This window comes from Daucus carota, chromosome 5, assembly GCF_001625215.2.
Source record: "Daucus carota subsp. sativus chromosome 5, DH1 v3.0, whole genome shotgun sequence".
Taxonomy (NCBI): domain Eukaryota; kingdom Viridiplantae; phylum Streptophyta; class Magnoliopsida; order Apiales; family Apiaceae; genus Daucus; species Daucus carota.
The window spans coordinates 44,051,280-44,075,357 of record NC_030385.2 but is presented as its reverse complement, the minus strand read 5'-3'; the positions used below and the strand labels follow the sequence as shown (position 1 = coordinate 44,075,357).

The 24,078-nt window shown below is 33.9% G+C and overlaps 2 protein-coding genes across 6 annotated transcripts; one reads left to right on the top strand and one right to left on the bottom strand.

Moving 5' to 3' along the window:
• The first annotated feature begins 4,761 nt into the window (after window positions 1-4,761).
• On the top strand, window positions 4,762-6,491 carry LOC108222807 (CBL-interacting serine/threonine-protein kinase 6). The gene has a single exon (XM_017396719.2). The coding sequence runs from the start codon at window positions 5,059-5,061 to the stop codon at window positions 6,310-6,312; it is 1,254 nt and encodes a 417-aa protein (XP_017252208.1). The 5' UTR covers window positions 4,762-5,058; the 3' UTR covers window positions 6,313-6,491.
• Window positions 6,492-10,765: 4,274 nt separating this feature from the next.
• On the bottom strand, window positions 10,766-22,536 carry LOC108222808 (AP2/ERF and B3 domain-containing transcription factor At1g51120). 5 transcript variants are annotated; one of them, XM_064093640.1, is made up of 4 exons: window positions 21,204-22,536; window positions 20,859-20,941; window positions 13,263-13,342; window positions 10,766-12,302 (listed from the first exon to the last, which is right to left on the bottom strand). In XM_064093640.1, the coding sequence occupies exon 4, from the start codon at window positions 12,294-12,296 to the stop codon at window positions 11,103-11,105; it is 1,194 nt and encodes a 397-aa protein (XP_063949710.1). In that variant the 5' UTR covers window positions 12,297-12,302; window positions 13,263-13,342; window positions 20,859-20,941; window positions 21,204-22,536; the 3' UTR covers window positions 10,766-11,102. The 5 variants fall into 5 exon arrangements, with proteins under 5 accessions (XP_063949710.1, XP_017252209.2, XP_017252211.2 ...); XM_017396720.2 differs by lacking the exon at window positions 13,263-13,342 and having other exon boundaries at window positions 21,204-21,346; window positions 21,707-22,536; XM_017396722.2 differs by lacking the exon at window positions 13,263-13,342 and having other exon boundaries at window positions 21,204-21,304; window positions 21,707-22,536.
• Window positions 22,537-24,078: the final 1,542 nt, after the last annotated feature.

Sequence of the window (24,078 nt, the reverse complement as noted above, 5' to 3'; positions counted from 1 at the left end):
TGTGAGGATGAGTGAGTCTCGATGACGACCCTTCCGAGGGATACGAAGACCTACCCTTCCGAGGGATATGAAGACTAGTGCCGGGCTCATCTGGTAGTTATCAGGCTCATCTGGTAGTTCCCGGGTTACGACCGGGCGTGATCTATAATCCCCAATCCTGCTATCTGCCGGGTTGTCCTCGTGCGGGGGCTTGGGGTGATCATGATTGTAGAAGGCCCTCAGGGGTAACATGAAGGCCGATCATATGTCCGGGTCCTGTATTCTGGTGAGTTAGTCCTCATTGGGGGACTGGGGCGATCGTGTATCTTGGCTCCTCATTTGTCTTACCTTTTAGTGAGAACCTTCACTAGGGGGTAAGGACGCGTCCCTACGCCTCGTAGGAGTGGTCACGGCTCTATCCGATGTCTCCTCCATGCTACGAAGAGTAGCGGTTAGTGTCATCTCTCGTAGTGGAGATGATGCCGTATCCGTGATGTACTTGGACTAGGAATCTAAGGTAGTTGCCTCAAGGCTTACTTCTAACTGGAGTAGAACTCTAAGTGATAAGTCATCGACCCACGGTTGGTCTTATCCCCAAGAGGCCTAGTCATGATCAAACTAGGAGTCTTGGTTCAATAGAACTACGTACGGCTTGATCCCCTATATAAAGGGGTACGTAGGCACATCAAGGGGATATATCGAGAGTTGTGAGAACGAGAGCAGAAATATATTCCCTTGATCTCAGCCACCCTCAAACACCTAAAACCACCGTCCACGGAGGATCTCCGTCATATAATCACCGTAAAACACCTAAGTCCGTCAACGAACCTCACGTTTGTTGATTCACCAAATTCCTCTATCAACAAGTAATAATATATGACTTATCATGCGAAAAACCATAAATGGTTGTAATATTCTCGAACGACGAGGCGAAAAAAACATAATCTCCAAGTATATTATCCTGTAAATAATACACATTTGTTTATATTATCACCAGAGCCCCCACAGCCAAGCCCTTTTGCCACCCATTATTGTACTTGCATGTGCTTTGTAGAGATATTTGTCCTAATTTAATGATTATTTGGTCTCGCTTACGACATCAAAGTAACTGTGCCTTACGAATTCTGAAACTTGTTCTCCCGGAGTATCTCTTGTTTTTTGGTATAACTAATATTATCACAACTTGAATCTCTTTTGAATCGGATATTTTCTTCTGGTATAGCTAATTTACGGTTTGCTTGAGCACGATTCAGTTGTCTCGGAAGATCCGGGTTTGACTCTGGCTCATTCAAGTACCCAAGTCATGATTTCTCTTTTAATCAACTGTGACGATAAATCTGGCATACGACTATGAAATAGACCTGAAATAGACCGAAAGCATAGTAAAGGATGCAAGCCAGGAAGCCACAGTGGTTTGGTACAGACAGAGATCAAATGGGCGCCCAAGGGAATGATCCGCAGCATTGAACAAAAAGACAAGAGACAACGCCTTAACTATTTTGAAGAATTATTGCAATAATGTACTCAACTGGGACCTAACTTTCATACAATTCCAACCGGATGAAACCTGTCCCAGTCCTCCCCTCTTCCCTTGTTTTGTCGCCCATTTTCCTTTCTCCGTTTCTGATTTATTTCTGCGAAGATTCTTACCACCAACATAAAACAATACCCAAAATTTATCACTTCATTTGTTTCAATTATTCTTTTTTGATTCTTCTTTTGGTTGTCTTATCCAATATTTTACATTTCAAAACTTAGCATTCGAGAGATCTCACCATTCATTCGTTTTTCTTTTCTTTTTATCCTACTTTTACTCCACTATCTCCCTTTTATGCACTAAAATTCGATGAATCCTGATCGTTTCACCCACTTTTCTTTTGCTTTTAACTATTCAGTCAAAAAAAAAAAACTATTTTATACATACTTATTAACCTCCATGCACAAATTATACGTAAACAAATGACTGAAGTTTATAATTTATATTTAATATATTGAAATTGGATTAAATAATAGGAAAAATTAATTAAAACATCAATAGACTAAAAAAACCCATAAATAAATAAGTTAAAAAATAACTGACCAATCAACCAAAACAATGTTTCAACTTTAATCGTATAATTAGCTCTTTAATGCACGGATGATTTATAAATTTTTCTTATTATATATATATATATGTGTGTGTGTGTGTGTTAATATTTAATTTATACCACATATATGTAATAATATGTATTTACTTAATCAAAATAGACTTTTATATAATTAATAAATGTGTGCGAGAGTTGATATTACTTTGTTGAGTATGGTAAATATATACTTTATTATTTAAGTTATTATATCATGTCTATTTAAATGCTTTTAGTTTATGTTTCTGTAAACAAGAGACAAACAAATTTATTATCAAGTGTATATTATTTGGGAAATGAATATAACTTGGTGTAAAGTTAAGTGATAAAAAGCCGAACTTACAACAGGTATACCGGGTTCGATCCGATCTTGGAGATTCACTCCAAAAATTAAAAGAAAAAAGAAAAACAACGCATCAATTAGATCTAATCTTGAATAGTAGTTTTGTAAATAAATGATTCAATTTTTCTATGGTGCACTAAGCACCAAAATTTATAAAATTGGACGGTTTCTATTGACTTACCTTTTTTAATAATAGTGGACCCCACACCAATCAAAACCCTCCATTTTCATTAATGTTAGTGCTTAGCATGTGCCCACACACTAGCCAAACCGTAAATGATTTGATCTTAATCCCAAAGCGAAGAGATAGAAAAATGTGTTGTGACCATGAGCAATAGGCCGCCTTTTGTCGAGTTGGATGACTACCAAGAAGGTGAGGAGGCAGGCACCTCACTTTGACTCACTTCCACATCTTCTCTTCTGTTGTGAAACACAGATTCATCACATGATGCAATATCACATGAAAGTCAGAATTTGCCTCCCTCTTGCCTTTTCATTACTTCTACATTTACATCCTTTTTCCATATGTCCTAATTAATAAATTCCTGTACCTTTTTGCCACAATTTTTAGTCACATGTTCTTTTTTTTGTGTTTTCAAAATTTTAAGTAATTAAGAATTGTTGAATGCATATGATAATTAACAATTTTTGTAGAATTTAATATCCTGATAAATAAACATCTTACTGCATAAGGTTATTCTTCAATAGAGGTTGACATATAATTTTTTAAAAAAAGTTGTTTATAAAAAGTATTATTATACGTTTCAAATACATAAATTTGGAAAATTTATCTACAAATTTAAAAAAACAATAGAAAAATAAAGTTACTTATGTAACAAATAAATGAATATGAAAAATATTTTAGAAGATTCATGACTACATTAATTGTTTTAGATATTCACCTGAGAGGAGGAAACTGTTTCTTCTTAGAATTAATTTTAGAGGAAACTCTTTTAACACAAACTATAAGATCACAGTAACATGAAATTCCAAAACAAATATATTAAGCAAAATATTATGTAACACTGTATTATGAATATTATATATTTAAACATTACAGATTATTTTTTATACACACAAATTTGTAGTAGATAGATTAATTATGAAAATTAGATATATCTCTAACTACTTCATGTTCCAAACAATAAAGATTATATTAATGACAAAAATATGTGTCAAGATAAGTTTGGAGGATAAGAGTGAAACTCTATTGCGATTAGGTTCAATTGTTCAGGTTGTACTAAAGTTTTAACAAGCAATCTATCCACTAATCTTGGGCTGTCATCCTCAGTGTACGGGATAAGTGTGTGTTTACTTTTCATCTTAAAATAGAATTATTATAATAATTGATCCAGTGTTTAACAAACACTTCATATGGTTTATTATTTGAATATAAATTTAAATTTTAAATTTAAATAAGTTAAAATGGGCTTCATCTAATTTTTTTTATATATTTAGCATAAAATATAATAATACAAGATATAAAACAAGTTGATAAGTTCAAAATTTTATCTATTTTAAAGATATTAAAAGAATGTAGCGGAAAGTATTCCCTTTTTCAAATTTGATGAGCTTTTGATAGTTTCATATATATTAAAAAGTTTTATATATATACAATATTTTCAGAGTTATTAATATTTATTACTTATAATATAAGATAAATATTATATTCAAAATTTTATTTTCTTTACCCAAATATTCATTATATATTTTTATTAACTAAATACTAAATAATTTAAATTTATATGATTTAAAATCTTAAAGTAGATGCAGGGGGCATTATAACGGTATGAACAATAATGATCTTCCTATTGCATTTCTTGTACAAATATGTTTCACCTGATTTCTTAAACCTAATTTATCAAGCATCATAATAAAACAAATCTTAGGTAAAGTATGGCAGAAAATATGTTCCGAAATAAATGTAAAATGCTTCTTTCATCCAACTACTAGCCCACAAGCAACTGCATTGCTCCACCGTGATGCGATATTTCACGAGTTTGTATTCTGCATTCAAGTAATAAATAATTAAGCCCCCAACTAAACTAAAAAAAACAACGAAAATATCTAATTCAGCCTGTAATCACCCTCTAAATTATTTACCACCCAGAAAAAAAAAACACATTATTCCCACGAATATTCCACCCCTACGTAAACGTTAACAGACCACCGCAAGAGCATACGTGTCCCGACCAGTAATAAAAAAACCAAGCAACTGTTACACGTGTTAAACCCTTGCTTAACTGATTGACCAGCCATTTCTCGAGGGTAAAATCGTCATTTCACTCGGGACCGCCTATATAAGGATAAGCCAAGGCAGTGAAGCAGACGATCGGTTAACACACAAGCCCACTTTGCATATTCTGGTATCATCTCCCTTCTTTTGTTTATTCCCGTTTTGCCCTCACGCTCTGGGAATGCAGAGAGATGAGAGGCACTTGGTCTTGTAACCGTGGTACAGCTTCTAAAGCTACCGGCGGTCGCAATAGCCACCGCAAATACGTCGAAGACGGGTGATCAATTTATCGTAACAACACAAACACAAAAACATATCCAGTATATCCCGCTTTTAGTTTCGGTTTAATTTTTTGTTCTTGATTTTATATAATTGTAATGGCGGTGGAAGATCGAAACGGAGTGCTTCACGGGAAGTACGAGCTAGGCAGGCACCTCGGCCACGGCACGTTCGCGAAAGTGTATCACGCACGCAACCTCCATACCGGAAAAAACGTGGCGATGAAAGTGGTCGGAAAAGAGAAGGTTATCAAGGTAGGCATGATGGAGCAAGTGAAGCGCGAGATCTCCGTGATGAAAATGGTGCAGCACCCAAACATTGTGAAACTCGACGAAGTCCTCGCCAGCAAAACCAAAATCTACTTCGCCATGGAGCTCGTCCGCGGCGGCGAGCTCTTCGAAAAAATCGCGAAAGGAAAGCTCAAAGAAGATGTAGCTAGAAACTACTTCCAGCAGTTAATCTCCGCCGTTGATTTCTGTCACAGCCGCGGCGTTTACCACCGTGACTTGAAGCCGGAGAATTTGTTGTTAGATGAAGAGGGGAATTTAAAAGTTTCGGATTTCGGATTGAGTGCTTTTTCCGATCATCTTAGACAGGACGGGCTGTTGCACACGACGTGCGGCACGCCGGCGTACGTGGCGCCGGAGGTGATCGGAAAAAAAGGCTACGACGGCGCGAAGGCGGATATCTGGTCTTGTGGTGTTATTTTGTATGTGTTATTAGCGGGATTTTTGCCGTTCCAGGATGATAATATTATGGCCATGTATCGGAAGATTTATCGAGGTGATTTTAAATGTCCGCCTTGGTTTTCATCGGATGCGAGGAGATTGGTGACCAAATTATTGGATCCGAACCCGAACTCTCGGATCTCGATTTCGAAGATCATGCAATCTTCGTGGTTTAAGAAATCGAGTATTCCGAAGCGGTTAGAGACCGAGGAGGATGCGTTTGGCGCGAAGTGTAAGGAAACGGAGACGCTGAATGCGTTTCACATAATTTCGTTATCGGAAGGGTTTGATTTATCGCCTTTGTTCGAGGAGAAGAAGCGGGAGGAACGGGAGGAATTTAAGTTCGCGACTACGAGATCAGCGAGCAGTGTGATATCGAAGCTGGAAGAAGTGGGAAAATCGGTGAAATTCAGCGTGAAAAAGAGCGATTCGAGTGTTCGGTTACAAGGAATGGAGTGCGGGAGGAAGGGGAAGTTGGGGATCGCGGCGGAGATTTTCGCGATGAATCCGTCGTTTTTAATGGTGGAGGTGAGGAAATCGAGCGGCGATACGTTGGAGTATAATCAGTTCTGCAGCAAAGAGCTCCGGCCGGCGTTGAAAGATATTGTTTGGACGTCGGCTTGATTAATTGTGATTAATTAGTCATTGTTTGTTGTTTATCGATTTGTTTAATGTTAATGTGGAGTTTAGTAATGGGATTTGTTGTTATGTGCATGTGATGAGTGTGATTGGAATGTGAAGATGTTTAATGATGTAATGGATTCTGAATCGAGTTGGGTATGAAGCTGTTTCCTTGTTTGCAACTACATCGTGTCCGCAAGTTGAAGTTGTTAGTGGTCCTCAGCTTTTCCACTAGTTCTACTTTATAAAACTGTAGTTGAACAATTCTCTACATAAGTTAGCTGCACAAGTCACAGCCGTTTACCGTTCCGGGTGAATCACTGTCGCCGGAATGATGTTCTAAATTTTTAGCTTCGGAATGAATCGACAACAGAAGAAAGTAATGAAATTTGAACTGTATGTTTTAAAAATTTAAGTACTTGCCTTTTTCCAAAATACATAGGAGGCGTTTGGGTGAGGTTAAAATAAGTATTTTTTTGCTTAAAATAAAAAGGTTATGTAGAAGTCAGAAGCAAGTTAAGACTTACAAGTGATTAAACTGTTTGACAAAAAAGTAGAAGTTGTTTCTCTAGTTTTGACACAAACGGTACAAATAAGTGCTTATAATTTATAAGCCCAGAAGTTGGCTTATATTTGCTTGCCAAACACCACCACAGACAAATTTTTATATCTTTTGAACATAGTTGTTATGAAGGTATTTTATATTTATTATTCATTTAAAAGATAGAAAATTATTTTAGAAAATAAAAATATTTTATATAATTTTTTTCAGAAATAAGAATTATTTATGAAAAGTAAGACTAGGCAAAGCGCCACTTAGATCGGGTATTGGTAACAACAAATTGGTTGTTGTTAAGACTGTTAGCTGCTGGAGGATCTATACCACAAGTTGCACAAGTAGATTTGAAAAACGGCCGAGTCACGTTGTTAAGCGATAGAATGTTGTGGTGCCGTTGAATCCTTACCCATTGTTGTATTAAATGCCTGCTAATTTTAACATAACCGATAGAATTATCGGAAATATGATAAATCGAACGAGGTCGCGAGAACAAGAATATATGTCCGAATTACTGGGTGGTTGATATGAAAAATGATGATATGACAAGAATCGCTGGACAAAATCTAGAGGGGTGGCTCCGGGGCTGTGCAGATGAAATAATGATAAGATGTGTTTTGTCCGTTGCAGTTACACACCATGATTTTACATCTGCTCCACTCCTTGTCAATTATACCCCCAATAATTTTTACTCTCTTGTCATTTCTTGTAATTCACCAGGTTACACTTCGCATCCTATGGTTTGGCGGATTGTCATTTTTAGTTTCACAGTTTGAAAATTGTTACAAGCTGATATATTATTTTCTCAGCTCCAAACACACTTGCATTAGTTATACGGATCATCATAGAACGATTGATAGGATGGAATTAAATTTGTTAGGTGACAGTCTTGCAAATATTTGTTTTCTTCCCTTCATATTTTGAACTTAGTTCCCGGAACCAACATGTTACTGTTAAAATACGGAATAATTGAAAAATAGTAGATTAAAATGATTGAAAATAATATATTAAAAGTCCTAAATAAAGATCCTTGAGCGAATAACCAGATCATATATATACATTGATCAAAAAATATATATATGTTTTCGAATTATATATATTCACGATCAGGAAAGAAGGCATTTGATTGAAGGATGGCTGAAATTAGAGGTGGCAAAATGTGATTTTGGTTTGATTTTGATTCTTATAAAATAGATTTGGTTCGGAGAAATGAACCAAAACCATTTTTCAAAACATATTTTAATAAATGTGGTTATGGTTTTAATTTGAATTATGGGTAACTGGTTTAATAAATAAAAATAAGTATTATATGATGAACAAAAATTAATACACTCAAGTGACAATATAATGAATACAAAATATAACAATAGCGTGTGTGAGTTGATGTAGTGGTTAAAGCTCTTGGCTTCTCTATGTAGGTCATGAGTTCGAATCATGCGATGTGCATGTGTGGTAACTAGCAAAAAGAAAGAAAGAAAAGAAAAGGAACATAATAAACTAGCAAAAAGAAAAAAAGAAAAGAAAAAGAACATAATAGTGTGTGTAGAGTTATAAGAGCAAGTCCAATGGTGATGCTAAAATGTGTATAGCTATTGCTATAATTTGAAGCCAAAAAGTGATTTTTAGAGTTAAATTAGAATTCACAGTCCAATGGGTAGATTTAAAATAGAACCACTTAGATGTATATTTAACTAACCTTCAACTTGGGTGCTATATTATAACAATAGCATCTCATTGGAGTTGTATTTTTTCCTTGGGTGCTATATTATAGCAATAGCAACATCTATACTTGGTTCTATATTTAGCACCAAGTATAGCATTTTGCTATTTTGCATCAAAATATAGCATCCCATTGGAGTTGTATTTTTTACTTGGGTGCTATATTATGGCAATAGCACCCACTTTAGCTCCCCATTGGACTTGCTCTAAGAAATCTTAAAAGTGAGACTAAATGTAGTTAGATTCATATTTTGTGAGAAATGTGAGACTAGAAACCAAATTAAATTCATTTTTCTAAATGTAATTTCAAATAAATCCAAATTCACAATTTTGGTTTGGTTTGGATTGATTTAATGGTTTTGCAATCATATTGGCACCTCGCTGAAATGCTGACAAACGTCAATTATTAGATTTATTCTTAAATTTAATTGGATGCGCACAGGAAAACATCTCCTGATATTCAAAGTTAATTAGTTAACTAAACGTCATTAATCAATAATTATGTTTTGTTATTGTCTCCTTCATACAACTATTCGGGGAAGGTGTTTAGATACAAAGTTGAAAAGGTTATTCCCTTTTGCTTTGATTCAATAATATATATCAAATAATTCTGTATTAAATATTAAGCTGGATATATAATAATGATTGCAAGACTTCTAAACGAACGATGGACATTAAAAGTGTAGGTGTTCTGACGTAAAATATTAGTGCTTGATTAAATAATTGAGACAAATTACGCAGATGGACAAGCTTCCTAACTATGTATTAAGACATTGAATCTAATGACATTATTGAGAGAATCTCACCTATAACGTGTCTAAAACACACTTACGGGGAGCACCAATGTCATAACCAAAAAACTCTTTAGCCATTTAGTGTCTTTTGGTTGGTTTTATATTTATTAATGATATCATCAATTTTGGTCACCTTGGAAAGTCTTCAACATATTAATAACGTATTGTTGTTGTTTTGGTGGACGTAATTTTTCACATGACATTTCTCGTATATATATCAAAAAATTAGAGTTAAACTGTTTAACATATTTTTTGTTGAACACATGCTACTGACATACACATGTCTGGGATGAGGACCCATAGTTAGAGGTAGGGCTGTCAAACGGATAATTCGGATACGGATATGCCTATATCCGTATCCGTATCCGTAATGGCCGGATTCAGATACGGATAATATCCGCATTATTTCGGATACGGATAATATCCGCTTTTTCTCGGATACGGATGCGAATATTTCGGACGGATGTCGGATATTTTTGATGACTCTACCGTATTAACGATGATTTTCAAACAATTTTTTGATGACTAAGCTCTAATAATATTTTTATATATGTATAAAGTGTTTGAGTATTTGTACAATTATATAAAAATTATGTAAATGTATTATTTAATGCATATACACACACTACAAGCTAAATAAAATAAAATTTTAATTACATATACTTATATATTATATAATTTAAATATCATATATGTATTTAATTTCGGATTCGAATATCACGGATTCGGATACGGATAATATCCGCTTTATTTCGGATACGAATAATATCCGCTTTTTCTCGGATACGGTTGCGGATTTTTCGGACGGATATCGGATCTTTCGAATTTTTTTGACAGCCCTAGTTAGAGGAAAAAACAGTACCAATCGATATAAATCATATGTAAATATATTTTTTTTTGAAGCAATAAATATTATCTATTTTTTGTTTTTTTTATAGAATTTGTAAAATATATGCAGATTTTACCGTCAGCGACCGAATATGTTCTTTTTGTTGTTGAAATTTTGGAAGTTGGAAAAGCGAAAATTTGGTGAAGGAAGACATGGGCTGTAGACGAGGGAGGGTAAAGTAAGGATGCATCATGGGCTGCTGACGGGAGAAATGTGGCCTAGATAGTTGAAAAGATTTAAGACACAACCAAGAAGTTATTTCAACCTCCATTGGACATCTGGCCCAATCCAATCTCATTTGTTTTCCCAACAGTCAACATCTGGCCCAATCTAATATCATGAATTTCCACTTGCAGTGAAGATTTGGCCCAATCCAATCTCATTTGGGCTCTAACCTCTTCTACGAGACCACGACATTCTTAAGGATTAAACTAATAATAATATTATATACAAAAAAATTAAGAACTTCATATATATTTAACACTATAACAACGGCAATCATTTAGAACAATATTGAAATTAATAAATTGTTGCCTTATTTTGGATAAACAACTAATAAATTGTATGTTTGGGCCGATACCCACCTAACAGCCCAAAAATAAAAAAAACACTTGAACAAAGATGAAAGAAACCACAGCAAAAGAACCAAATGTCAGGCAAAACAAATATTGCAGGATAAGTTCCTCTACAATATCAAAATGCCTCCTTTTGCAAACACTTAAAACATCCAGTACCTTGATGCAGCATCAATATATTGTAAAGACAGAATTAACCAGTTTCTTCGAAATTAATAAAACAGTAAAACTACTCGAGAAAACAGGCACAAGCTAGCCTGTCAAGCAATTCTCACCCCGAAAAGCTTGAAACCTGTCTCAGCTGCTTCTCCAGGCCCAGCTCCTTCCGAGTTCTTGTCTACCTTGGTCCTCTTCGCACCTGTCTCAGCTGCTTCTCCAGGCCCAGCTCCTTCCGAGTTCTTGTCTGCCTTGGTCCTCTTCGCACCTGTCTCAGCTGCTTCTCCAGGCCCAGCTCCTTTCGAGTTCTTGTCTGCCTTGGTCCTCTTCGCACCTCTCCCAGCTGCTTCTCCAGGCCCAGCTCCTTTCGAGTCCTTGTCTGCCTTGGTCCTCTTCGCACTTCTACCGTCAGCAGATCCTCTTCGCACTTCTCCGCCATTCTCTTCATTCTGAAGATTTTGCACCTCCTGTGAAGGACTTAAAACAACAGGATCCCCCAAGTCATCACCAACTTCCTCAACTTGTACTCTACTAGGATCATATTCCACATCAATTATAAACCGCGTGCCAACAATGGACCCTGCCTCAATATACTCGCACTTAAGGAAAATAATTTTGTCCTTTGGCCTCAGATCCTTTTCTTCCACAAATTTGCTCCAGCCCTTTGAGAAGGAATAAGTTCTGCTTTTTTTCCAGTAACAGTATCGAAACTGCCACAGTTTCTTGGACTCGTCATAAAAATTTAGCTCAACATTATTAACTGGTAGCCTCCTGGAACTTGACCCATTCTCATTGGAAATACACGGGAAGAAACCAGAAAACGTCTTCGGGATAACAAGTCTGTTGATTTTGCTTACATCACTAGAAGTGAGTACCTTATCGAAAAGTTTGGTGCGTATACACTCCCGATTACTATTCCCTTGGGAAATATTGCCAGAACTGGAAGAGAGGGTTCTCCTAGTGCTCGCCAGTTCCAGAGTAAGTGGCTCTTGTTCACCATTGCTTATCCTTTGCAAGTATCCATTCCAGAATTCAATATATTTTTCTATAGTTCTGCTCTCGAATGCTATGGCAGCTTTTTTCTCTGTTTCAAATATCCCTATGGAACTCCAGTTATTATTATCATAAGTATATGCTTCCCAGTTCTCATTTGGGAGCTTGATGACTCCAACAGAACTTGAACCAGAGATATTTCTATTATGTCTTGCTCGCTCGTTACTTGATTGGTCATCTCTTCTACTGTTTAAACCTGAAGGTAACCCAAGAATAAACGCGGTGAAATTTAGGAGATCTCCCATTCTTCACTGCAATCACAAAAACAAAAAAAAAATAAAAATTAAAGAAGCAATTAATGCGAAATTAGTGAAATAAAAAAAAATTAGAAAAAAAGAGAAGATCCCCTGGCCAAAAGCCTAGGCACTTTTCAGGCAGTCCAATATACTAAGGCATATAGAACATATTGCCTGATATATAAATAAAACACATAGAACAAGTTGCTGATATATAAATAAAAGTAAATCTCAAAGATGTACTTATAAGCTTAACGCCAAGACTCCTTTCCAGACAACATGTCGTGCATCTCCTCTGCAAAAATTCCTAACTATCTTTACACAGCTGCCCAACTATGGTGCTTTTTATATTCAAACATGCTTTGCATGAACAAGTTTCCCAGTAAAATAAACAGGACTACTCATGGAATAGAAAGTAAAAACTATGAGTAGCAGAAAGATTCAAGAATGGTTTATCAATATAATGAAAGCCAAAGCCTCCTATTTGTACAATCTAAACAATTGACTCCCATTTAAAGTTAATTTGAAATGGTGAAAATGGTCTGATAACCTTGCAGAACAGACATAAACAAATCTGGTGTGTTGATTTCCAAAAAGATATCAAACTGTTGCCACCGATAACAAACAAAAATCACTCTGCAAGGTAATTCAGCTCACACGTTTAATTTGTACCGATATTTCGTGTTCATATCTCATACATACCATTTTGAAAACATATAATATTTAGCATATAAAAGCAATCACTTTGAAAACAAAGGTAGGAAGAAAAAGATTTAAAAAAAAATAGAGGTTGTGTGTCAGCAGCATAATTACTGAATATGCCAACATTCCTCACACATGAAATTCACCACTTAGCCATTCATGCCACTAGCTACTAATAGTTGACAACCATAACAATCAAAACTATATAAATCAATTAACATGGTGTATAACTAGCTTGTAGGACCAAAATCATGGTAAACAAAGCTTACATACCTATAGAATTCTTCAATGCGAAGCTCAAGGACTGATTAGTTGGGGGAGGTGGGGAGGGCGGCTGGTGTGGGTAAAACTATCTGCACCGGTGTATATATATAAAGAGGCGGTATGCAAATATTTAAGATGCGGTTGCGACTATTCGAAAACCTAAAATTTTGACTGGTTACCAAAATAGCCGCTTTTGCGCGCTGAAAGCAAATTCAATTTTTCACTGGATACCAAAGGAGCGAAATTGAAAAGTTTGAATCAAAAGACATTTTAATTATAAAAAAACGGTAATTTAAGAGTTTTGATGACGTATCATATACTTTATAAATAATTCTGATTAGGAGAGTCGGTAATATTCACCGATTATTTCATTCAAATTCCGATTCTAAACACAGGCGGATCTTTTTGCTCATTAAAGTAAAAAATAAATCAAAAAAAATAATTATACCAATTTTGTTATCTTCAAATTTCTCTATATTGAAAATCTCAAATTTAAGCTACGCCATATATGTTCATAACACATAATGCAATTCACCTATAAGAGAACCAATCAGGGAAGCATGGATGCCTGAATAGTTAAAAGTAACACGAAAGCGAGTACACTTACCTAATAATTTATATATAGTACCAATTTTTTTAATTTATTAGCAAATTTTAATTTAGAGTCAAGCGTGTTTGAAATTAGATTGTTCTTTCTTATGCTTATGACTATAACAAACAAATATATGTCACTAAATTAATAATGATTGAAGTGGCCCCTTAAAGAACATATGCACAAACATACTTTTAAATCAAACACACACACACACACACACACACACACACACACACACACACACACACACCTCCTTGCAACAATTAGACAAACTGAAAGATCTTCATCTGCCAATTCCCACTAATTAACCAAAACAAAGTTATAATTAATATAAAGGTTTCGTACTAAGGATGCACCTTCCAAATTTTGAAAGTACCACAAAGCCACACAATAAGAATTGCTGATATATAGTTGCAACAAAATGAAGGAAAAGCAACAAAGAAACAAGCTAAGCTTGATTATTTCAGTAGATTTGATTCTGGGTGGGTAAAAATATGACACTTAATTATTTTTTTTAGTATTGCTAATTCGCTTAACATAATATGAGTGACGAGCAAATATAATATATAAAATACTTATATTTTACCAAATGGTCTAAAGTTAAATATTGAAGAATGCAAATCATTACGAACATTCACTCCGCATAATTAAAATTTTCCCTAATATTTAGAATTAAGATTGAATCTCACAGTTTTTTTTTAACATTCAAACAAACCATTATTTTTATAATGGTATTAACATATCTTATTCAACTATTGCACTCTAAGAAAATTGCACATTATTATGAACTTTGTGATCATGATCTAGCTATAGGGATTCTAATAATATCTATCCATATTAAAAATATTTGGTAACTACTTGACACGACTTAACAGAGAATGATCTAGCTTCACATATATCTATGAAGGACCTAAACCTATTTATTAATCAGGATTATTGGGAAAACACCAGGTACCATGTATTATATTCACATACTGATTATATTATACCCCGGTTAATTACTTATGACAAAACTCTGAAGAATATGATAGCTAGTCTTTATGAATATACAAGATCCACACAACCGAAGTTTAAATGATATATTTATGACCCAAGAACTTGGTGCCAGCTGCCTGTATGTTCTCAGATCCTAATGTAACTGAGCTTACATCCACCATGAAGCTTCACGTGCAAAACAGATCAAGTCTGACAAGGCTAACCTCCTTTAGCTAGGTATTGAGGAAGCATCTGTATGTTCGTATATAAATTTTAAGAAAATCTATCTTATCTACAGATGTACTATAAGTGTGTCGATATAAAAGGGTTAATTATCAATTAGGTCACTGGCTTCGTTTCAATATATCAAGTAGATCACCGACAAATTTCTGATATTATTTGCACCACTCATTTCAAATTAAGTCATATCTTGATAAATTTTTGCGAAATAAATGTTTTTTTTTTAAAATTACATGACATTAACTTGATTGGACTTGATGTGAACTTATACACAAGGCAACATGATGATAAAATTAAAAAAAATAAAGATTAGATCAGAAAAATTTACAAAAATATAGGTTTCTTGAATTTTATTGAAAAGGAAGATGAGTACATGTCTTGTTAGAAAAATTGAAGTTTAATATTAGTAAGAAAGATTAGCATATACTTATTCAGAAAAACTTCGATTTATAGTCAACCCTTTTCATTTATGAAATTTTAACACTAATAGATGTAACTTTGTTTAAAATTAGTGATGCAAACGACACCAAAAATTTGTCGATGATCCACTTGGTATATTCGAACGAAAAAAGTGATCTATTTGATAATTAACCCCGATATAAAACATCATAAAGACATCAACATATTAAACAATTTCATGCACAAAACAAACCAGATATTTAACAGGAACATTTTTGTCAAAGTTAATAGAAGTGAAATTCTTCCGAGACTAAATTAAACAATTATAATTGATATGTGCTATAAACAGCTTTTAAACATCTTTAACCACTCATACTGGCGAAATACTACTAAACTGATCAGCAACATATATTTTAGCACAAGTAAATCAATTTCAATCTACTTGGGGTTAGCAGATAACAAAACATAAGACCTAAGTCTAGATTTCTTCAATATAGCCTAAGTCTAGATTTCTTCAATAAGGCATTTGGTTTCTAGCTTTATAAATGTCCTGTCAGGTCACATCAAAGACAATTCATTACAAGAAAGCTGTATACTGCCAATTAGCAACTATATAGCAACACTTCCCATTTGTTTCTTTTTCTATAGTTCCAAGGAAAATGACATCCCTTCTGTATATACCAATTTTATGATAGCCAGGTTATCTTTTCAACCACATCTTCCTGACTATATTACCATAGTACACACTTTTCAAATGACTGATAATGTCAGACAAAAACAGGCAAGTTAAAAAGTACAAAGTGAAAGAGCCATTAATCCTTTAGATACCTTGATGGGCCTTTCTGCTGATAATTGGCTTGTACACAAAGATATCACTAAAACAATAGCTGGTATTTTACAACAGACCGAATACACCTGAATACCCGATCCGGTATAAAGATTATGCGAGTACGACGGATAATCATTAATTTCGACCCAAACTCTGATGGCAATCAATCCCAGCAATATTTCTTTGCAGGTTTCTTAAGCACGTTTCATTGCAGGAGTCTAATTTGGTTGGTTGCTATTCATGGTTGGCTAGGAAACATGTCCAATTACTAATACTCTATGAAAAACAGCCAAGATAGTTCAGGTTTAAGAGCTTACAGTTCAGCATAAAGAGTAATATGCAACTTAAAAGCTTCATAAGGAGGTCCTTCCATGGATTGGGGTCAAATAACATTGACCTAATCAGAGGCGGATCTACCTTAGGGTCCCTGGGGGCACAGGACCCGTCATTATTATTTTTTTTCCTACTTTTTTTTATATAGATATCTGCATATATGTCATGATAAACTTCTACTATTTCATCCTTCCTGTACACATGAATTCATGTAAGAAGAGTCTTGTTATAGTAACTCTATGTGTAAGATATAAACAGCTTGTTTGTCAATGAACAGGTGCATTTGATTTCATCTTTTTGCATTAATCTGTATGTTAAAATTTTTTGTGCCCCCTAACATAAAACTTCCTGGATCCGCCACTGGACCTAATCCATATCTAGTTCTATATACTTTTACCGAATTCGGATTATATTATATTAGAATGGTTACCGGTCGGCCCATATCTCTTATGTCGTGTTTGGTTGAGGAGAATGGAATGGAAAACATTAGGATTGTGGACCGAATACTTTTTTAATATTTCCCAATAATTTTTAAATATTTTTACTAGTAAAATAAAAGTAATAACACAATAGAAATATATATTCATTGATGTTTAAGAAACTAATATATAACTACAAAAACTATATATGTAACAAAGTCTCAAATATATATATAAAATGGATAACTATTCATCTTGTTTTTAAAATTTAGATATCATAGTGCATGTTGGCCTAAGCTTATTTTGGGGAGCTTCTAACTTATATGTCATAATCAACTCATTTGTACCATTGTGTAGCTGACTTCTGACTGACTTCTGAATTATAAACTGAAATCTGATAAATCGACAACCCTAACTCTTTTTAGTGACTTTCTTTGATTTTAGAAATTTGACTTTTTAGAAATGTACTCCCTCCGCCTCAATTTATAAGTCCTTTTTGCATTTACAAGAGTCAAATTGACTAATTTTTGACCAATTATTAAAAAAATATTTATTTGTTGTTTTACAAAATAAAAAGTTACATATTAAAATAGACTTGATTTACCTTTTGATGGTATTTTTTTAATTTTTTTTCAGTTATATAATATCTATAAATTTCAGTCAAAATATAGTCAATTTGACTAGTCAAAAGTTGAAAGGGACTTATATATTGAGACGAAAGGAGTATAAGATTAAAAGAATATATGTACTCTCGTTGTTGGGGACGGGGGCTCAACACACATTTTAAGACTCTCGTGATATATAGTTTGATAAATTATTTTAAATTTTTTTTTTATGAACAAAAGTTTAATGTTTAAATTTTTATACAGAACAAGAAGATTTTTAAAAAAAATTGTGAATCTATACTTAATATGCACCTCCAAATGCGTGTCAAACAGTGAAGAAAGGAGAGGGACGGAGGGAGTAATATGTTCTTATTAGTTTAATGCCTAATGGGTTGTAATTTACTAATAAATCTATCCAATCTGATTAAATTGAGAAATTACTTTTCACTTATATGTACCTACCTACTTAATTATAATCAATCAGTAATTTTTTTTAAGCTAAGACAAACATCCCCATAATATTATGATAATACAAATTTAAGCTTTAAATTATAAAGTTAAAGTATGAATTGTTCATATAAGTTAATACAAGAAATCAAACAAATATTGTTATAATACATTATATATAAATAATCGGATTGGATCATACCAAATCCATATATGGTAATATATATATATATATATATATATATATATATATATAACCAGTTTCACTACCACTATTTATAACTACGGGTATCACTAATTTATACTGCACTAATCACTATTTTTATACAGTATATAAACAGTGATTTTTATTATCAAAATTGAGAAAATCTACTTATCTAAACTATTGATCATCGATTATAGATGATCAATTTCATCCGTAGGAAAGTTCTTGGCGGTAGGAAGCCGCAAGAGATGTTGTATGATGATGGTAAGTAGTCGTTAGTTTTGTAAGTTATGATGGAAAGTGTATGTGACTATTGGTGATGATAGACAATGGTGGCAAGTCATAGAAACGTCTGGTAATGGTGGTAAGAGGTCCATTATTACGATTTGGGTGAAGATGATGATCATATACGTTGCATATATGTGTATATATATATTTATATTCGCGAGATATGCTATATATAAATTAGTGATATGTTATGTACAAATTAGTGATTTCTGTAGTTAAAAATAGTGATAAAAAACTGTCCAGAAACTGGTTTTTACTTTTTAGGCTAATTTGGTTTTTATTGGAGTAGGACTCTCTATATATATAATATTATATTTATGTAAATAGTCAGATTGGATCTTACTAAATCCATATCTGGTACTTTATTCGATCAATTTTTCAAGAGGGACCATATATGATATAATAGTAATCGATCAGATCAAAAATCCAATCCATCGAGAAGCCTATTTAACCATAAGCATAACCAGAATTGGACCTTGTAAATCATGTTGGCTTGCACATGTGGTCTCCCTCTGCCCCTTTCATAATGATGCAATATCCTAAGTTAACTAAGAAGCTTTTTAACTAGTTAACAAGTACTAGCACACATGTCACATAATATATAACATAGCTTGATCATACTCGATCGCACACATGTCACATAATATATAACATAGCTTGATCATACTCGATCTATTGGTTAGAAATTAATGAACCATAGTCGGAACTGTAAGGATAATATAAATAATCTCAGAGACAGATCTAGGAGATTGCATGATTTAAATAGTCCCACAACAGTATTCATATTTAAGCGCTAAAATTAAGCATCATACTGAAACACACTAGTTTTGCTAGCACCAAGCAATAAGCCCTCAACAGTAATTCGACCATCACAGGCTACATGCTCATGTCTTCATTGCGCAAGCATGATACATCACACATACATGTGGATATCATTTGCCTTCTATATGTATTAAGCATTAAGTAACAACATATAGTATTAATGATGCAATGTCCTCCTCAAACTGAAAAGCTTTCTAAATTATAGGAAGTATTAGCAAACTAAAAACGTTCCCGGACTGAAAAGGTTTCTTATTAATGAAGAAGTAGAGGACATGCCACATAAATGCATCTAAATCAAAATTTCTCATCTAAACGAAACTGATCAGCACTGGAACCAAGAAATATAAATAATTTGTCTCGAGGAGAAGTTCAAGAGATTGCCACTGTATTTATTTGTACAACATACTGAAATATACGTCATATAGGTTTTGCAGGCACCAAATGATAAGTCTCCAACAATTAGAAGGCTAGGTGCTATTTCTCACAGCTGGTTACTCATACACTAATACGACGCTTCTTGTTCAACATCTAGATGTGTTCACAAGGCCATTACTACAAGACAGGTGGTGATTGCCGATAACTAAAACTATCATATTACCGATGCCAGAATATGATTAGATTCGCCATGTAACCCTCCCAAGACAAAGAAATACATATGGACACGCAGTAGATATTAGAATTCGACAACTAACAGTCCTACTCTCAGTGTTTAAGATCTATTTACAAACACTCTCAACAACTTACTGAAAAATCTCTAGTTTTTGTTAGCAAACACAAAAACTAGAAAGATGCTGAGAAAACCAGAAGGAACATTTTCTTTACTGACTGCTAACTTTATTTTATATTTCATTTCCGTCAGACAACATGGCCTCAGGCCCTCATGGGTTCAAATATTTATGTGGTACGTCGGGAGTCTTCAAAGAATTAAAACAGCATATCTACTCACTTGAGCAGAGCTACGCTTGTGTGCTTCAATTCCCTATGTGGTATGTAAGAGGTCTTCTATATGGAAACATCATCTCTCTACTCACTTCCTTTTCATTCCTTTTATGTGTGCAATAAAATATAGACCGGTATCATAGAATTTAGATTTAGCTTCAGCTGAAGATTGATGTCAAAAGTGATCACGAATTCATATTTTCACATTTATAAAAGCCTTAACATGCAAATTAAAAAGGCACAATCCAATAAAGGGAAAACTTAATTAGTGTTTTGGTGCCTGCAGTCAAAATTATAAAAAGTACTGTGCTAAACATACAGTGTCCATGAGTATTAATTTTAGATATTGAGTTTATGGTGATACTCAAGCTCATAGTTATAACAGTAGTAGGCAGATAATAATCTTGTGGATACAGAATAAGAGAAGGGAAAACAATATTGTGACCAATGTTGGGAAGAAAAGTCAAAATATAAATTAACAGCCAAAAAAATATGTAAATAGTATGTACCTGATTTACTACATTTCTGCATTTTGGAAGAGATGAGGAAGGTATCTTATGTGACTTCATCCGACACTAAGCCATATCGATCGCTGTTGTACAAAGAAGCAAAGTATTATCAGTAACTAATACTCTATTAAGTATATTAACACAAAAAATAGTGTGGATAACTAGGGCTTGGGAAGGGAGAAAAATCAAGAAATGGTAAGACTTCAACATATATAAAGATACAAAAAATCGAAGCTTATAACACATGGAATCGAAACAATTGTCAGCATGTTTATGCACACAAACAACAAATTAGGAAGATGGTAATCACAACAGCAGGTTTTTGTAGTAACTTGATGTGTATACCTTTCGGAATCGACGGTGCGAAAAACAACAAGATGGTCATGGCAGACACCGAAATAGAGTTGGATTCAACAATCAACAACATGCATTCTCATGATTGGAGTCTTCCAAATCAAGGAGAGGATGAACAGTTTCAAAAATAGCAGCTATTCACAACAGTTAGCATCAAAAAACAATAGATACAAAATGTATGTAAGTATGTATGTGAGAAAAGAAAAGTACAGGGTAATTAATAAAGTAATGGTCTAATGGATAATATCCGTTAGATGAGTACAGGGAAGGGGAGAGAGTAATGGTGATTAGTACAAATTCTTTATTGGAAACCCAAACCTAAGGGGGGAGATCGGAATATATGTTGGGGCTAGTGCATAGATGTAATTACTACTCACTTGTTAACAATTGAAGGTACAGTTCAAACTCCCAAGAAGAGGTTTGCTTCAAGTACATCATTTAACTGAACCGAAACAAAAACAAACTAAATCTTAATTTACTTTATTTAATCTGACCTGAAAAGACTTCATCCCTGTTTTGTTCCTTCGATTTCTCTTTCCGTCTTGTTCCGCCGTTTCTTCTTCCATCTCTTTGTATCTAGAGAGCGAGAGAGATATTGGGAGACGGAGAGAGAAAGAGATTGAGAGAGAGATTGGAGAGATTGGGAGACGGAGAGAGAGATTGGGAGAGAGAGAGATTGGAGAGATTGGGAGGGAGAGAGGGGATAAAATTAGAAGAAGAAAAAAAGAAGGGGGCATTTGGATAATGATGCAGTGAGCGGTAGAAGGCAGAAGGAGGACTACTGTAAAACAAGGTGCGGTGGCGAAGTCTAATAAGCAGATTAGTATGTAGAGGTTACAGGTGCTGTCGATGGATTGGGCGAAACAAGAATAAAGTAAAAGAGATCGTATATTATAAAATAAACCAAAGGAAGGCAAGAGAGAAAAAGGTGGGCAAGGAGGGGGTGGATGAGGCATAGTGCATAGGTGGTGACAGAAAGAGAAGTGAGCACACGTACACACTTGCACTGCATTCATACAAATAATGCATCCCTGTGCTCACTCTCTTCTGTCACCTTCTCCTCCACCTTCCTCCCCCTAACCAACCCTTCCTCTTCTTCCTCCTCCTAAGTCCTATACTCCTATCTAATCTACACTACACTACTACACATCTGCATGTCTCCATCCTCAATTTACACGACACTCTACTAACTATCAGATCTGAGCCCCTGCTATATATAAGCATCTCTTTAAAAACATCACCTACCTTGCCCACAGCCTCTCTTTACTGTAACAATTATACCCTACCTACTTCCTCACAATCTAGGGTTTCCTCCTTGATAATAATAACACTACGATATCATGCACTACATATAGAGAACCAAAAAGAGGTTAATAAATTTTGGTGGGTGAGGATGATGTAAACAATTACTCCCTCCGTCTCTTTTTTATCTGTCCATTTTGTGGAAAAAACACACATACCAGAGAATAATTGATTTTATAAACTTTTTCATTAAATACCTCTCATTAATATCTTGAAAATGGTGGAATACCCCTACTTTATATTTTGAAAACATGAATTCAACTAAGTTTTAAATAAGTCAAGTCTTGAAAATTGAAATTATGGAGATATATTTGAAAAACTATCATTAAATTAGTTTTAAAAGTATAAATGTACAGATAAATAGGGACAAATTTTTACTTTCAAAGTGGACAGATAAATAGGGACGGAGGGAGTACCAGTATATAGAAGAATGAAGAAGAAAGAAGGGTGAGAGTTTGGAGTTAGGCCACCAGTCCACCACTTGTTGTTTGGACTCTTAGTGGGGAGAAATTAAGGGTTAGAGAGACACACCAGCCCGATTCGTGGGCAGGTGGGGTTCCTTCTCCTTGAAATTTATCAACTCACTCTCGATCATCAACTTACTTTTGCTGCTCTCGTTATTATGCTCTCGTGTGTTTGTCGACGACTCATTGGATCAGATTCAGCTAATTTACACATATCATCACTGTTTCTTGTCCGTGGAACCTCTCCTCATGTGACAAGTGAAATCTATTTAACCATTTCATTTTCATTATTTAACAATTTTACTTTCATTTAATCCAAATTATAATACAAAATTTTGTTGTTCAGTCAAAAGTTAAGAATACCTTTTTTCTTTTTCTTTTTTTGACAGAAAAAGTTAAGAATACCTTGTCATTATTTTCAAGGGAACATGATCTATTTTGTATCACCTTTTTGAGATAAATTTTATCTTTTTTTTTAATTTTAAATGAAATACACTTTTATGATGATAATAACATTCATTTTTATAGTAAAAGTTAAAGTATATATATATATAATAATATATTTTTTAGATATGTTATAGATATTTTATCATTATATAATATTGACGAAAAGTGAATATTTAAAAAAAGGGTTAGTTATATTTGCATATATGAGTAATTTGTATCCATCATATTATCTCAAAAAAATCTAGAAATGATTTAACACTCGTCTAACTTTTAAATAATAATTCAAAAATATTAGCCCTTTGAACATTACTTAGCATACGGTCTTCTTCTTTTTCTTTTTTCAATTATATATCAAATACTTTCAAATTACTTGATTTTTATACATAAAATGATATTTTAGCATTAGTTTGAAATAAATCAAAATGCACGCAATTGTAATTTCGAAGCCTTTTATTTTAAACACCATACTTTCTTATCATCTTATTTTACATTTAATACACACTAAAAAATTAACTTTACATTAATAAAGTTGATATTAAATAATATTTTTCTGTGATTAACCCATATTTATAAAAGAAATTCACATAAATAATCATTGATTATAACGTTATAAAGCGTCCACGTTACATTGAACTGAGTGGCTTTTCTATCAT